Source organism: Acinonyx jubatus, chromosome D1 (assembly GCF_027475565.1).
Source record: "Acinonyx jubatus isolate Ajub_Pintada_27869175 chromosome D1, VMU_Ajub_asm_v1.0, whole genome shotgun sequence".
Classification (NCBI taxonomy): domain Eukaryota; kingdom Metazoa; phylum Chordata; class Mammalia; order Carnivora; family Felidae; genus Acinonyx; species Acinonyx jubatus.
The window spans coordinates 57,380,777-57,396,614 of NC_069390.1; the positions used below are offsets into that span (position 1 = coordinate 57,380,777).

General features: G+C 45.1%; 1 protein-coding gene and 2 non-coding genes across 3 annotated transcripts; all 3 read left to right on the forward strand.

Annotated features, from left to right (window-relative positions):
• The first annotated feature begins 3,224 nt into the window (after positions 1 to 3,224).
• On the forward strand, positions 3,225 to 8,604 carry RPS3 (ribosomal protein S3). Its single transcript, XM_015075554.3, has 7 exons — positions 3,225 to 3,382; positions 4,588 to 4,718; positions 4,990 to 5,083; positions 5,542 to 5,636; positions 7,050 to 7,237; positions 7,692 to 7,888; positions 8,532 to 8,604. Exons 1-6 carry the CDS (start codon positions 3,353 to 3,355, stop codon positions 7,883 to 7,885), a joined length of 732 nt encoding a protein of 243 aa, XP_014931040.1. The 5' UTR covers positions 3,225 to 3,352; the 3' UTR covers positions 7,886 to 7,888; positions 8,532 to 8,604.
• LOC113593829 (small nucleolar RNA SNORD15) lies at positions 4,286 to 4,434 on the forward strand. Its single transcript, XR_003414191.1, has one exon. It is a non-coding gene; the product is annotated as a small nucleolar RNA SNORD15 (small nucleolar RNA).
• Positions 7,447 to 7,591, forward strand: LOC113593828 (small nucleolar RNA SNORD15). The gene has a single exon (XR_003414190.1). It is a non-coding gene; the product is annotated as a small nucleolar RNA SNORD15 (small nucleolar RNA).
• Positions 8,605 to 15,838: the final 7,234 nt, after the last annotated feature.

Genomic DNA, 15,838 nt, shown 5'->3' on the forward strand with positions numbered 1-15,838 from the left:
TGTTTATTTATTTTTGACAGGGGGGATGGTGGAGAGGGTGCAAGTGGGGGAGGGGCAGAGAGAGACAGAGAATCCCAAGCAGCCCCCTGTACTGGCAGTGTGAGCCCAATGGTGGGTTCAAACTCATGAACCATGAGATCATGACCTAAGCTGAAGTCAGACACTCAACTGACTGAGCCACCCAGGTGACCCATAATGAGCATTCTTGCACCTACCTCCATGGATATATGCCAGGGCAAACCATACCTTTGGTCTTCTGGAATTTCAGGACAGTATCTGTGTGGCACTCACAGAGCCCAGGCATGGCCTGCATGGCCAAAAGGCCATATGTGTTCTCCCACCCACGGCTCCCTCTTCCAAGTTCCGAGGACACTTCTGTGGCACTGGGGGCTCAACACAGTGAGCCTTGGTTATACTTTGGATGTCCCAGGGGAGATTAAGGCACCCTCACAGACCCTGCTTCTATTAGAGTTCAGCGTATTGTGGCCACTATTATTCCTGTGGTGTTATTTTGCGTAATACATTATCTTCTTATAATGGTCTTAGATAAAATGTAAGGCATCATGATAAAGACAAAGGCTCCCTTCACGGGCTCCCTTCTGGAACCAGAGGGCAATACCCAGGCAGGCAGCCTCTCCTAGTGTCGCTGAGGAGCTACCGTGGAGCCTCGGGGTGGATTTACCTCCAGGAACTTGCCATGGTCTGATGCTCAGTTTTGAGTCTCCAGAGCCTGGTTCAGAAATGGCACTTGCAAACAAATTCATATGAACCATGCTACTAGGAAAGGATCTAAAACCAGAATTCATGCATTGATTTGATTGCTCGTCAAAGTTTATTGACACTGGGCTCGAGCCAGGCCATATCCCAAGCTCTGGTTATAACGAACAAAACAGGCTTGGTCCTGACGGTCTAGTGGGACATAAGCAGGCCATTCCAACCCAGTGAAATGAGGTGTGGTGGTTATGGGATCGACGAGGGAGAAGTGACATATTTAGCACGGGGAAGGAAAGAGCCAGTAAAAGAACAGTATCACAGGAAAGAGAAGGCATGACTGCTAGAGCAAGGTCTCAAAGGAACAGAACTAAACTTGAACCAGAACACAGAGGGGTGGCCGACCTTGGGCAAGAAGAGGGTCTCTTTCCTGAGCAGGGAGGAGGGCACACACAATCGCAGGACGGGCGAGGGGCAGTTCTTGCCTGTACAATCTACCGGGGGCAGGGGTTAGGAGGGAAGCTGATCACTGAGAGTGAGGGGAGGCTCTGGTCTGGCAACGCTTACAACAGGCACCATGGGAGAATGAGGGGCATATCTGGACGAGAAAATATTCTGACCCCAGCATGCAAGGCTGCTGCTGTCCCACAGCACCCAGGTCCTGTGTGAGGGCACAGAAAAGTCAGGTAGGCAGACTCATCAGGGCGGACGCTTTATCAGCCTGGCACCACCGAATCAACAAACCATGGAGCTGGATGAGGAAAGGAGTGAGGAGCAGAGGGAGACGACCCAGGGAGAAAAAAGCCTGATCCTGGGTGCCTCATCTCAGTGAGGGTTGTCACCAAGCGCCCACTGCTGGCATCAGAAATTGGGGTATCATTCTCAACTCCCCCCTCAACCGCAATCCATCACCAAGATACATGGGTTCACAGCCTAACTATCTCTTTGGCTCATCTATTTCTTTTCATTTTCCCTGGTCTCTCTGCTCCGGTCCCCCCCCCCCGCCCCCGCCCCAGAACTCTGGTAATTCTGTGATTATAGGACAGATCTTTGCATCGGAGTTGTCTTAGTGCTGGGGGAAAGCTCAGATGGCTTCTAGGGCCAGACAATAAATGAGCGAAGCTGCCAGGGGCTGTGGCACATTGGAAAGCCCTTCGCCATCTAACAGGGAAGGAGAGTGCTGCATGAGGAAATGTGGGCCTAGTATTCTGCTAGATCTATTTTTAAGAGAAGCCTAAAATAGTTTTACAGAGAAATGTCCTGATTTTAAGTGTAGGCAAACTATTCAAATTTAAAATAAAACTGCTCCTCCTGAAACCAATATTGCAGTGTATGTTAACTAAAATTCAAATTAAAAAAACACAATTAAATAAAATGCAATGCATCTACAAAAAAAAAAAACCCACCTTCATCACAGAGAAACTTTTTCTTCTTCTTCTTCTTCTTCTTCTTCTTCTTCTTCTTCTTCTTCTTCTTTTTATTGTATCTATATGACATGATAGGTGTTAGCTGAACTACAATGACAATCATTCCACAATATTTGTAAATAAAACTGTGTGCCTTAAACTTATACAGTGATGTATATCAATTATTTCTCAATGGAACTGTTGTTGAGGTGTTTCGGAGTGAAGTGTGCTGATGTCTGCAATTTACTTTGAATTTTTTTTAATGTTTTTTTTTTTTTTGAGAGAGAGACAGGGTGTGAACGGGGGAGGGGCAGAGAGAGAGAGGGAGACACAGAATCCAGAGTAGGCTCCAGTCTCTGAGCTGTCAACGCAGAGCCCAATGCAGGACTCAAACTCACGAGCTGTGAGATCATGACCTGAGCCGCAGTCAGACGCTTAACTGACTGAGCCACCCAGGTGCCCCTACTTTGAAATGCATCAAATGATGCACTGTTGGGTGGATAGAGGGATGGATAGATGCTTGATAAAGCAAATACGGCAAAGGTCAATTGCAGCGCCTTGGTGATGCACATATGCACAATCCTTTCCACTTTTCTGTACATTTGAAAATTTCAAAATGTAAGGGGAAAATTTTTTAGTTGAAGAATAATTGTGAGTCCACGAACCATTATTTTTGCGACTTCCATTACAAGTTTTAACGGACTTTATGAAAGTAAGGTACAGGTAAATGAGTTCATAACATAAAGGGCATAGAACGGTCCCTAGAATATTTAATAAATATTAGATATTATTAGTGTCATCATTTGGAACAGGAAATGGTCACAGATTGGAAGAGCTGGGCACCTAAACGGATTTCATGGAGGGCTTTCAGCTGACTTTTTATTACAGTGTCTAGTGTAGGGACCAGGATTCCATGCTGTTGCTGTATGACCTTGTAACTGTAATTTCCATCTCTGTGTCTCACGTTGCTCACTTTTAAGCTAATGAGAGTTGGACTGTAAGCTCCCCTGCAGTTCCAAAGTTCTGATTGATCTGCTACTCTTCCTGTTTCTGCCTATAGGGGTCTCCATTACCCTTCTTCCCCGCCTCCCCTTTAACGCTTTCCTAAAAACTACAATTCCCAGGAGGGCCCATAGGCGTTGACGTCGCGCAGTTCTTTGTCGTCGCTCGCGCCCTTTATACGTACTTCCGCCGGCGAGCCACTTCCTTTCCTTTCGGCGGTGCGCGGCAGCAAGATGGCGGTGCAAATTTCCAAGAAGAGGAAGGTGCGACCCTGAGGGCCGGTCCGGGGAACCGTGGCGCCGCGCGGGTCGGGGCTTGTGGCGATACCTTCGCAAGACTTGCGGCTTTGGGTCCTGCCTCGGGAAGCGGCCGTGGCCGTGTGGCGTTCCCGCGGGCTGCGGATGGCGGCGGATGGAACGCGGGCCCCGAGCTGGGCGAGCGCAGTTCGGCGGCGGAAGTCAGGCAGCGAGATACTTCTGCCGCTTCTGGGCAGAGAGCAGAGATGAGCGCCTGGCGCCCCTCCTGCGCCGGAGAAAGCGCTTATGAGCATTTCTTGGCCGACAGATAGCTTTATTAAACGAATGCTATGTGGGGAGCGTGAGCCATTTCCCACCACGGCTCACACTGTGGTTTTGGGTAGGAGAGGGAGCAGCGTATTCGTGCTTTATTCGTGGCAGGATGCCGCCTTCTGACCGACCCCAAAGACCTCAATTGGAAAAGCTACTGTCAGTTTTTTGCTACGTCTGGGGCCCAAAGGAAACTCCTGGAGGAAGAGAGGAAGGAGACCCGGGGAGAACTTGGACTTTTCGAGCTTTAACTTTTCGCTTTTCCGTGGGCGAGAACTGTGTAAAGACCCATTTGCTTTAGAAAGAGGCAGCTTGTCGTTTTTGTGTGTGCATAACATCTCGTAGATCCACACACTTTAAGAGTTAGGACTTGCCAGTTTTGTAAGACCACAGGTACTTGACCGCAAGATACCGTGGCTGGGGTTCTTCTGATGGTCCACGTTGTGTCTATGTGGGACTGCTTAAGTCACTATTTTCACCAGTTCCGAGGGTAGTTAGTGTCTCTGCTGTTCCGAGTGAGTGAGTGGTAAATGTGCCCTTTCGGGGCAGCTTTCCGTTCAGCATGTATACGTACATCCACATAAACACGTCTTAAAAACCCTTCAATGAAGAGAAGATGACGAGTCTGACTGGAGGTTTTCTCTTTGTCCGGGGGGCCCCTACTTGGTGCCGCGTTCTGTGGCAGTGTTAAGGGCCTTCCGGTTAAAGTAACTTCCAAAGGACGACCTAGAGGCATTTGTCTGAGAAGGGTTGCCCTGTTCCAGATGGAACAAGGGTAATAGGTGATGGGCTGGTTGTTAGAGGTGTGGAATTTTGATGAGAGGGGCCCTGGCAGAAGGACTAGGCAGGAAAAAGTGACCCTGCATCCATGTTCTTAATTGCAAGTTTTATCTTTTGGTTAGTTTGTCGCTGATGGCATCTTCAAAGCCGAACTGAACGAGTTTCTCACGCGGGAGCTGGCTGAAGATGGCTACTCTGGGGTTGAGGTCCGAGTTACACCAACCAGGACAGAAATCATCATCTTGGCCACCAGGTGAAAACTCAAGTTTTCCTGGTTATCACCTGTAGTTGTATATGCGAGGACGGTGTATTCTATACGTTTAAGGGGACAACCAGTGAATTGGCCGTAGTAAACGTACGGTTTTTATTAACGGCATTTTAAGTCTAATTCTAGTTCTTGTTATCTAGAATTTATATATCCTCATGTCAGATGAATGAGACTTTACTACCATGTGCATATAAGATTTAAAGTCATGTCCGGAATTTTGTGAGAGTTATAAATTCTCCCTCTTTATTTTCCTAAGGACGCAGAATGTTCTGGGTGAGAAGGGCCGGCGGATCCGAGAATTGACCGCTGTGGTTCAGAAGAGATTTGGTTTTCCTGAGGGCAGTGTAGAGGTGAGTGATCTTGGCTTATGCCAGAGATAACTGTGGTCCTGGAAATGGTTATTTAGGGTGGTACTTCTATAAACTCTTAACGTCATGTAGATCTTAGTTATGATCACTAAATTTTATAAATGGAGTGGTATTTTGTTGAAGGTCTCTTAATAAGCAGCGGGCTTCAGTTTATAGGCCTGTTCTCATTTCTGGTGGTTAAGGGATTTTTACATTCAGTTTGGGTATGATAATGGTATAATGGATTGGCTACCTCGTCAGTTGGTGTAGCCGTAGAAGGAGCTGGGGTGGGAGGGCAATAAGGAAAGGTTCGAACTATATCACAGTGCATGTTACTCGTGGGTAGCAGAAGTGTTGAGTACTTGAGGGATGCCAACAGTGATAAAATGCTGGCATGATGAATGAACTCGGTTTTTGTAGAAAACACTGGTTTAAGGCTGTGACTTGTTTCCTTCTTAAAGCTTTATGCTGAAAAAGTGGCCACAAGAGGTCTGTGTGCTATTGCCCAGGCAGAGTCTCTGCGTTACAAACTCCTAGGAGGCCTCGCTGTGCGGAGGTAAGTGTCTTGAACCTTTTAATGATTAGGGAACTCCAGGGAGAGGAAGTTAGGATTCTTGTTGAAGTTACTCAGATCCATTAAGTGCAGGGATTATAAAGAGGTGAGACATAGTCCTGATGGGAGAGCTTATCTGTATGTATGTATGTAGATAGTGCTGTGAGGAGGGATGGACTGTAAAGCCATGAGGTGGCTAGATGGCTCTGGAGCTGGGCCTACTGGTAAGATTTCAGTAGGAGTTCTTTGTGTAGTTTCACTATTTGTGAAGTTATCGGAATGCCTTGCTTGGGTGTTTGAAATTCAGTCAGTACGTCATGCAGAGCCCTGGCAGGTTTTTCAGCAGGGGAAGGACATGAGAGCTGAGCTTTAGGAACGTTGACCTGATGGGGAAATAGGTAGCAGGAAAGGCTGTAGGCAGGACTTCTAAAAAAGGCTGCCCGCCTGGTTTGAGTACCAGCCACGCCGCTTGGAACCGTGGTCCTCAAAAGCTTGGTCCCTGGGCCAGCGTCACTGTCATCATCAGAGGACCTGTTAGAAATAAAACTTGTCAGTCTCCACCCACTGAAGTGGAAAGTGGGGGTGTGGCCCAGCAACATGGTCCAGGTAATTTTTGTACACAGAGAAGTTTGACTTGGAAGTTCTGAGACCTGAGCCTCTTACTGAGTTTCTGACCCTCGGATCTCCTATTTGTAAATGGAGGTCATTACATCCACCTCTCCTTTTTGTGGTGATTACATGAGATGATGCAAAGGGGCCTAGATCCTAGAGTGCCGGGTCCTACCTTCCCTTCTCTGTCTAAAGTGGCATCTAGCTCTCCCAATTAGTATTTCCCAGGGTATGCGGTGATAAACGAGTTGGGGGCATGATATTTTAAGGCTGTCAATGTATAGGCCTAGAAACCTCTTTTTCCAGCACTCTAGTCAAGGTGGCTAGGAACCCACATTAGTAGTTAGGGTTCCTAATGAATGTGAATTCTGGAGATAAGGGGCCACTCAATGACTGGGGTATTTCTGGGTTCTTAAACTGAGTGCTTACCCGATTGTGAAATGCTGAGTTTTACCACCCTCACCGTTTAATTGGCCTGGAGTGAGGTCTAGACGTCACAGGTTTTTTTGTTCTATTTTAATCTTGTTGAGATGATCCTAATGTGCAACCAAGGCTGGGAAGCATGTGGTTAGAAGGAGTTGGTAAATATTCCCTAAGGAATTAGCCTAAGATGAGGTGTGATGGGAATGAAGGAGAATTGCCAGGCTCTGGCCAAACTTATTCTCCATTAAAGGAACGTTGAAGATAGTGCAGACTAATAAGTCTTGTGCTTTTTGTATCTTTTTTAACATGGTGGGGTGTGGTGGGCTTGAACAATCCCTATCTTTGGTGATGATAGGTGGGTATCTGTCTCTTGTTCTCCCAAAGGGCCTGCTATGGTGTGCTGCGGTTCATCATGGAGAGTGGGGCCAAAGGCTGTGAGGTCGTGGTGTCTGGGAAACTCCGAGGACAGAGGGCTAAATCCATGAAGTTTGTGGATGGCCTGATGATTCACAGTGGGGACCCTGTTAACTACTATGTTGATACTGCTGTGCGCCATGTGCTGCTCAGACAGGGTAAGCAGCTGGGAGTGCTTGGGGCAAAGGGCTTTTAGCAGATAGATGTGCTTTCCACGCACACCGTAGTGTTTGGGGAGTTCATTTTGGGAGTAGTGGAGCATGTTGATACTCCTTGGGTTTACTGATTAATGTGCTGTATTGAACTGTGAGAATTACCGAGATCAGTCAGATCCGAGAGTTGGTTTGCTCTTAGCCACCTGTGTACCCTTCGGTGATGATACGATGACGAGTCAGAAAGGTCACATCCTGCTCTTGGTCCTTGTCAGTGCCACGTTCTGTGGTGTTGCACATGGGTTCCTTTTGCAAAAGTGTCCTGTTCATTGATTGATTAGAGGCATTTGTCTGAGAAGGGACCAGACCCAGGGGTGCTTGAGTAACCTGTCCTCTTCTGTCCTGTCTTATCATGGGATCGGTGCAGCCCCAGCTAGATTCTAACTATGGCATCTTCTAGGTGTGCTGGGCATCAAAGTGAAGATCATGCTTCCCTGGGACCCAAGTGGTAAGATTGGCCCTAAGAAGCCCCTGCCAGATCATGTGAGCATTGTGGAACCCAAAGATGAGATCCTTCCCACCACCCCCATCTCAGAACAGAAAGGTGGGAAACCCGAGCCGCCTGCCATGCCTCAACCAGTACCCACAGCATAATAGGTATGTCTCCAGGGACCTCTTGGGGTAGAGTAAGACCCTATTCCCTGTCTTCCTATTAATAATTCTATATCCCACACTGTGGTAAGCACTTGATACATAAAAATTAGATTATACTTGCTTTACGACACAGGTTGGATCCAGAGGCCTATTTACCCAGGGATTCTGTTGGAAGGAGTATTTGCCTTTCATCTCTTAACGAAGTTCCTCTGTTGGGGTGCCTGGGAGCCTCAGTCATTTGAGTGTCTGACTCTTGGTTTTAGCTCAGGTCATGATCCCAGGGTTGTGGGATCGAGCCCCGTGTTGGGCTCCATGCTGAGCATGGAGCCTGCTTAAGATTCTCTTTCTCCCTCTGCCCCTCTCCCCTGCTCATGGTCTCTCAAAAAATTCCTATGTTTACTGTGTTTGAAATAAGTTTTCCTTTATTTGCTTAAAATCATCAAGGCTCTCTTGTTAGTTATTAGTTGCCTGTTCTTCAGCAGCCTCTTCAGTTAAAATAGTAACATCAAGCCTCTTCTATGCCCAGCACCTCTTGTGTGTTCTAGGTGTTCTCTGTGTATATATTCACACAAACCCTAAATGGGAAATGAAAGAACCCAATATTCAGGTGAAGATTCTGTTCTTATTGTGCTTTATTCTGTTTCAGGGTCTTCTTGGCAGCTGGATCTGGAGTTTGGATTTTGCTCTCTAAAGACCTCTAATAAAATCTTTAAAAAAGACGCATGGCCTGAATGGACTGTAGGTCCACTATTTGGACTGATAATTCTATTGCCCCAAGGGAATATTCCTTGATTGATTCTTTCGGCTGCCAGGAAATCCTTGGTTTCAGCTGTGCTTATGAGGCAGGAGCCAGAACAGGAGGAGCCAAGCAGAGTTAACCAGACCCAATATCCCATAAATCTGGTGAAAGCTGAAGGCTGATGGTTAATAGGACAGCACTTTGATTCATTCACCTGCAGTTTGGTGTTACAGGTTTAGAAGAGGGATATGTTTAAGATGGCTTTTTTTTCCTCTGATGTATAAGGGAATCTGTATTGCATATAGAAAATGAGTGTGTTTTATTTTGCCCATTCCATTATATTTTGGGTGATTATACACTATAGGTAGTGTTCTGCATTATTCTCATTTAATCCTGAGTATCTCTAAAGTGTAAAGGGAATTTGCTTGTGCTACTGAAGAGCCTAAAATGCTGAAATACATTTTCCTAAGGAGCATAGAGCTGTGATTAGAATCCACATTTCTATGCTCAGTCCTCTGAGCTGTTACACTCTAGAAGAACATTTACATGTCTACAGTTTGTCATATTTGAAGTGTTTTCTGTTGATGGGCTTTAAGAAATTGAGTTCTCCTAGTTTCTTCAGGTGAAACTAGTGCAGGACAGGCTGGCAGGAAAATCCTATGTGACTAGTGCATGAGTTACATTGGGAACGCAGTGACAAATGTGTCTCTGCCCTCCCCCTTTCAGGGGCCTTTGATGTTTATCCTTACTTTATCTAGAAGTAACCTCTCATTGTTTTTTCAGTTTTTAGTAGAGACACTCCCCTTTGGAAGTCTCTAACCTAGGATAGCTAATGTGCTAATGACTGCTTACTGTGTTCTAGGGAGTGGAATGTATTGTATCATTAGGAAGCAGAGCCTAAATACAAAAATGAATGTTTATTTCCCCATGCTTCTCAACTTGAGGTGACAATTTCTCAAGCTGATGAAAGTTTTCTGGGAAGGGCTGAGGGTGAGGTGGTTATGAGCAGGCAAGCCTGGTATTGGGCCTCCTCAGTAACTATATACAAGTAAAGTGAGATTTGAGTGCCTTGATTAAGTGAGTCTGTGCCCACCCCCAAATCTAATGCAGTATAGGCAGCTATCATAAAGTCTTATTTATCCTTTATGCGTAAAACTAATGGCATTTTGCAATTTTACTGAAAATTTTGAGCCAGGCTATTCTTGTATTTTTGGACTTCTGTAATTTGGTTGTGAGGGGATTTTTGTTGTGAAACTAGTTCAGCTAATATAAGCATCCAGAATATTTGGTGCTAGAAACAGATTAAGGCAGTCCTGGTCATCTAAGACCTCAGTATCTAGTACTGGCACAGCCAGTCACAGGTCTTTGTATATTAGATGGGGTGATTAAATTCCTTAACTTCCAATCCACTTAAAACTGAAAGTTGGTGTGTGGGGTTCAGTCATACTGTTATGTAGCCCTCCGCCAGGGGGTGCTGTAACAGGAAATAAGTACCAAAGTAGATGCTTGGGTAAGAATAAAATGCCTTGAATAAAGTAGCAGGTTATTAGTGTGCATGTGTAAAGCTTGAGTTACTCAGGTGAAGAAAGGGAGGCTGAAAGCTGGAATGTGAGAATTTGAGAATAGGCCCAGGGGCCAAGCAAGGGTCCCAGATCAATGGACAACACTCAATATGGAGAACCAGGGAAAGTACAAAAACTGTTGGCACCAGAGGACAATGGGTAAGGGGTTTCTTGGTGGTGGTGGCGGGGGGGTGGGGTCAGCATCCAGACAGAAAGGTCATGTCACAGGCTGCTCTATCCCACAGCAGAGTGATAATGTGTGGAGTCTGTTACCTTCAGCCCCTACTTCCAGTCAGCCAGTCTCCTCTAATTGGGAAATTAGACAAAGGCTTACAGGAATGTACAAGCCTGGTGGGGATGGGGGTAACCTTTTTCTGCAGAGTGCTTTAAAAAGGAGACGTGGGAAGATGCTGGGCTTTGCAGTCAGACTTGGATTCAAATTTGACACAGGCACTGGTGAATCTTTCCCATCAGTATCTCTCCAGTGTGTTGGAGTTGAAGATCTAACAATACCTGTCTGTAGCATATCATCTAGTGTACTATCTCTAGAGACAACAGCTGAGAGCCCAGGCCTTCCAGCCACAGTCATTCAAAACCAGGTTAACTTCTTAGTATGAGCATGGGCCCATCAATGTCATCTCAGCCTTGAGCATGTGATTTCATAGCACAGTGCCTGACCCATAGGAAGTCCTGTGAGTGTACTGGATGTTGTTACTATTAGTACTTAAGCAAATCCTCTTAGAAATGATTAGTAGCTTAACTTCATGGTATTGGATTCTCCCCATCCTAAGGGCCTTGACCATAGAGACGGCTTTCTGCTTCTGCTGGGAAGTGGGCATAGCTGATCAGGTGTTACCACATTCTGCAGGTGCTGAAATTGGCCTTTTACCATGCCACATCCCACCTACTGGTTGTTTCTGAGCCCTGAGTTTGCTATGTGTAAATGTAGCTGTTCTGTTTTAGGGCCTGCCAACACCAGAGCAGTAAGTCATTTAAATATCATTTAGAGTCAACATTTTCAACCTAAAAAAATAGTTTTTCTTACTATTTTTTCCTCCTCAGGGACATGAGATTTTGATGTTATTTTATCCATGAAACAAACCATTTCCCTATTTGTTATTGATCAAAAACTACATGAATAACTTGTTAAGCAGCATGACTGGTGAGAAAATTGTTATATTCCCTGAGCTTGCTGTAAACATTCCATTAATCTGAACATCCCTACAATGGGCTAGTTCTGTCACTAACTTCATTTTATAGCAACTTTAGCCCACATGATACATATTAGAGGAAGGAATGTATGATTTCTCTTAGGCTTTGGAAAATTCTTAGGCTATCTCAAGATCCTACTTAGGGTTTGACAAGTGACATGAAGCCCTAGATTGGGAACAACTTACTCTAAACTCAAATTTTTACAAGTAAGAGGCTCCAGTGGCTCTGAAATTGAAATGAGACCACAACTTTGCTGCTCAGTCCTGTATTGTACTAGCAGCTCAGCCAGCCAGGTGCAGCTGGGCCTTTGTCCACTGTTGGAGGAGTGCTGCTGTGATGGGTTCATCTCACCCTCCACCCTCACTGGCTGGCCATGGACTGCCCCTATGACCAGCCTGTACCTGCCAGTCTTGTGTGGTGAATCAGAGGAGCTGGAGTGTTGAGTTGTAAGTTGTTGACCGTGTAGAGGGCTTCCCTTGTCTTTGAGAATATTTTTGCTCTTTAGAGGGAGAGCATAGACCCAGCAATGGGACCACTTTCCCGTCAGGGACAGAGGAACAGAGGTGATGGAGCTTTCCTCACTGGTTTTCCCTCAATACGACAGGAAGACTAGCCATCGCTATTTACCATCTAGGTCCAATAGACACCGTATCTTTTAAATTTTAAGTCACTTTACAAATAATTTACGGAAGAATAAAGGGAAAGTGGGAAACAGTTATATATTTTACAAGTATTGAAGTGTTTACTAAAATTTTAAAGTTTCTTTTTGAGAGGAGAGAATCTCAAGCAGGCTCTGCACTGTCAGCAAGGAGCCTGGTGTAGGGCTTGAACCCAAGAATAGTGATATAGACCTGAGCTGAAATCAAGAATCAGACACTTAATCAACTGAGCCACCCAGGTGGCTCTAAAAATACTAAAATTTTAGCAAGTATTAGCACAATTCTGAATATACTGAAAACCATTGAGTTCTACCCTTCAAATGGGTGGAATTTATGGGATGTGAATTACATGTCAATAAAACTCATTCATATATTCATGAAAATAGATATTTATGTGTATGTATGTATATACATAAATGAATTAAACAATTTTGTATTTTCCTTGCCTGGGAGACCACATACCCCAAATGAGCACCATCTCTTAAACGTGGTTAAATGCTCGTCAACCACCCTGTGTGAAGCTGGAATGTATTCATCTTGTAACTACTGATCCCAGATTTCAAATCTATCTCTAGTAGGCTCTAGCTTCTTGCTTCTGGGTTTTTGGTTTACGTTTTGTTCAGTTTTGCACTTGCATTGTCTACATGGAATACTTTACAATTTTTTGATGGCTCATAATGTTGAAAAGACATTTTCTTTGCTCCATAATTTTAAAACATTTTTGATTTTAGGTTTATAAAGATCAATTTGAAGGACCAATCTAATGAATTTTTAAAACATCTACAGCATCTGTTTCCCTGTAGTCACCTTAGTACACAACTGCCTCAGCATGTCTCCACTTAACAAACTGTAACAAACTATATCAAGTAAATGTTGGGGCACAGGCATCATAAAAGATGAGTATTGTACAAAATAGGATGGTACAGGTCTTTGTCAAATACTGTGTGATGAAATCCTTCTTGTTGATTGACTTAAAATGCCATATATCCTTTCTGTTTTTAGAAATAGGTTGTTCACTCACCAATTCTTGGGTTTGAGAAAATTCATCTACGCGGGGTTTTGCTTATGTGACTGACCAGTTTGCATCCCCAGAAATGAGAGTGCTGCCGTGTCCCTGCATTTACTTTCTGGTTTGTCTGTATTAAGTGTGAAATGTCCTCTGTTAGTTTCCTTCTCTTGGGCATTCTGTCATTATGGGTAGAGAATGAAAGATCCTGAGTTCTCAGCTGACGTCTCAACTTCTTTTATACCTTCTTGAAAGATGATATGCACTATAGGAAATTTAGTATGGAAACTGAAAGATGATGTAATAGTAATGATTTATTCACTACTGTGTCCTCCTTCTAGGCAATACCATCATTCTTCCATTTGATCATTGTAGTCTTGTTTGGGAATAACTGATGAGTAATGTGAAATAATTTTTAGGATGATTAAACAGCAAAGTTTTTCAAGATACAGGAAAAATAAATTCATCATGATCTCATAATGTATTTTAGATTTATAGATGAATCTAATGAATCTGTATGGTCAGTGCAAGATAGAATGAGTTTTATTGTTTTTAAAAAGTAAGTAAATTTCTCATTGTTCTTTGGAAGCCCACTAAGAAAGAATAACAGTCATAAAATACTAAGTCTTACAAATAGTTAGAACTTTTAAAAAACGAAACTCAAAAACTAAATCTGGGTCCAGTGGCTTCTGATGGTATACAGAAAGTTAAGTCTGTTCTCAGCTGGGGAGAGGATGGCAAACCCATTTACCTAAGGAGTCATAGTCAGGACTCCTGGTCTGGCTTCCTCCTGGGCAGTAACAGCCCCATTCAGCAGGCAGCCTGGGGTGGGGGGCGGGGCACAAAAAGCAGTGGGCTAGGAGCCAGGGAGGCCCTCTGTATATGGTCTTGGTCTAACCTGCAGTCCTAGAAAATTAGGACACTAGTGTAAAATCTTTTGCTTGTATTCTGGTGAGCCTGACTCACCAGGGAGATGAACCATGTCTCCCCTCATCCAACTGGGAGCCCCTAAGGGCAGGGACAGTATCGCATCAGGCTGGGGTTTCCCATGGTGGAAATGATGCACAATAGTCCCCCCCCCCCCCCACCCCCGCTTATCCATGGTTTCACTTTCTGCGATTTCAGTTACCCAAGACCAGCTGTATTCTGGAAGCAGATTCTCCTTCTGATTTAGGTCGATAGTAGCCTAATGCTGCATCATAATGTCTGTGTCATTCACTTCACTTCCTCTCATCCTGTAGGCATTTTATCATCTCACATCATCACAAGACAGGTAAGTTAGTACAAAAAGAGCCTACATTCACACAACTTTTGTTATAGTGTATTATAATCTTATACTTTATTAGTTAATTTTAAATCTATTACTTGTGCCTAATTTATAAATTAAACTTTATCATAGGTATGTATGTATAGGAAAAACATAGCATACATAGAGTTTGGTACCAACTGTGGTTTTAGGCATCTGCTGGGGAACTTGGGATGTATCCCCCAACAGATAAGGGGGGACTATTGTATCTTCCACTTCTAAACAACTCCTGTGCTACACTCAACACTGTTTTAGCAGAGCCTGGGCAAGGCTGCATGGAGAGAGCATGCTTTGTAGATGGCTGGACCCAGGGTGGAATCCTGCCTCTGTCACCACTCACCAGGCCAGTGACATTAATAGATAAATCACTTCATAACTCTGAGTCTCTCTTTCCTGATTGGTAAGGGAGGAAATAGTACTACCTCATAGGTGTTATGATATAGAAATCCAGGAAACTTTGTATAGTGTACTGAGTGGAAGGTCTTGTTCCAAGCATTGGGGGATACAGAGGTAAAGCTGACACTTTTCCTGCCTCAAGAAGCATTCTGTGGGTATGTCAAGGGAGACTAGAGACGTCACATATATAGGCCTGGCTATATGCCTGGTGATAAAAAAGAGGGGCCGATAAGGAAGGGGCATAAGGAGAGTGATCAGCTCTGGAATGGAGGGTATCAGATCTGCCCAGGCAGAGAGGGCAGGAAAGGGCATTGCGCTTACACAGGAGAGCACTGGGGGCATGAAGGGTCATTGTTGGGGAAATGGGGCAGTCTGCTTGGCATACAGGAACTGTCCAGCCCAGGTGAGGTGCCCATGTCAAGATCTTACCTTTTCCACTCAGACTTTTGCCTGGGTGGGCAAGCAGTACAGCACCTTTTTTGCTTTGTTCTGGGTATTATCTGTGGGGTAGGGACCAGCAGGCTCTGAGAGGCTGGGCCTCCATTCTCCTCCCCTCCCCTCTGCCATTATCAGCTGTGTCCAGATGGTCACAGGCTTCCTAATCTGGGATAATAAGAGGGTAGCAGCTCAGTTGGAACCCAGGGCTTTGTGATGGGCCAGTCCCAGCTGGAGAGACCCCACAGATAGGGCCCTGGGGCTTTGGAAGATGGGGAGGGGAATGGGGCTGGCCCTGTGCCGGAAGGGATGCAAAGAGCAGATGATAGCTCTTCAAAAGGCAATCTAAGTGCACAAGAGAGGGAGCCCCAGATGGGGCCTGGCCAGCTCCTCTGGGCCTCAGAAACACAGGCATAGGACCAGAACCACTGGGTCTCTGCCTCACAGAGTATGTGACATCTTTTGTCCCCTGTCTGTGCTCTGAGCTCATCCTTCCCCCTCCAGCAGTTTTATTTTGCTGCCCATAGAGCCCCAGGCCACCCAGGTGCTTATGATGGTACGAGGAGCTTGTGCCCTCTGTTGACATTGGGGAACTCGGAAGTCCAGGTGTGGAGCTGGGCTGGCTGGGTTCTCAGGCT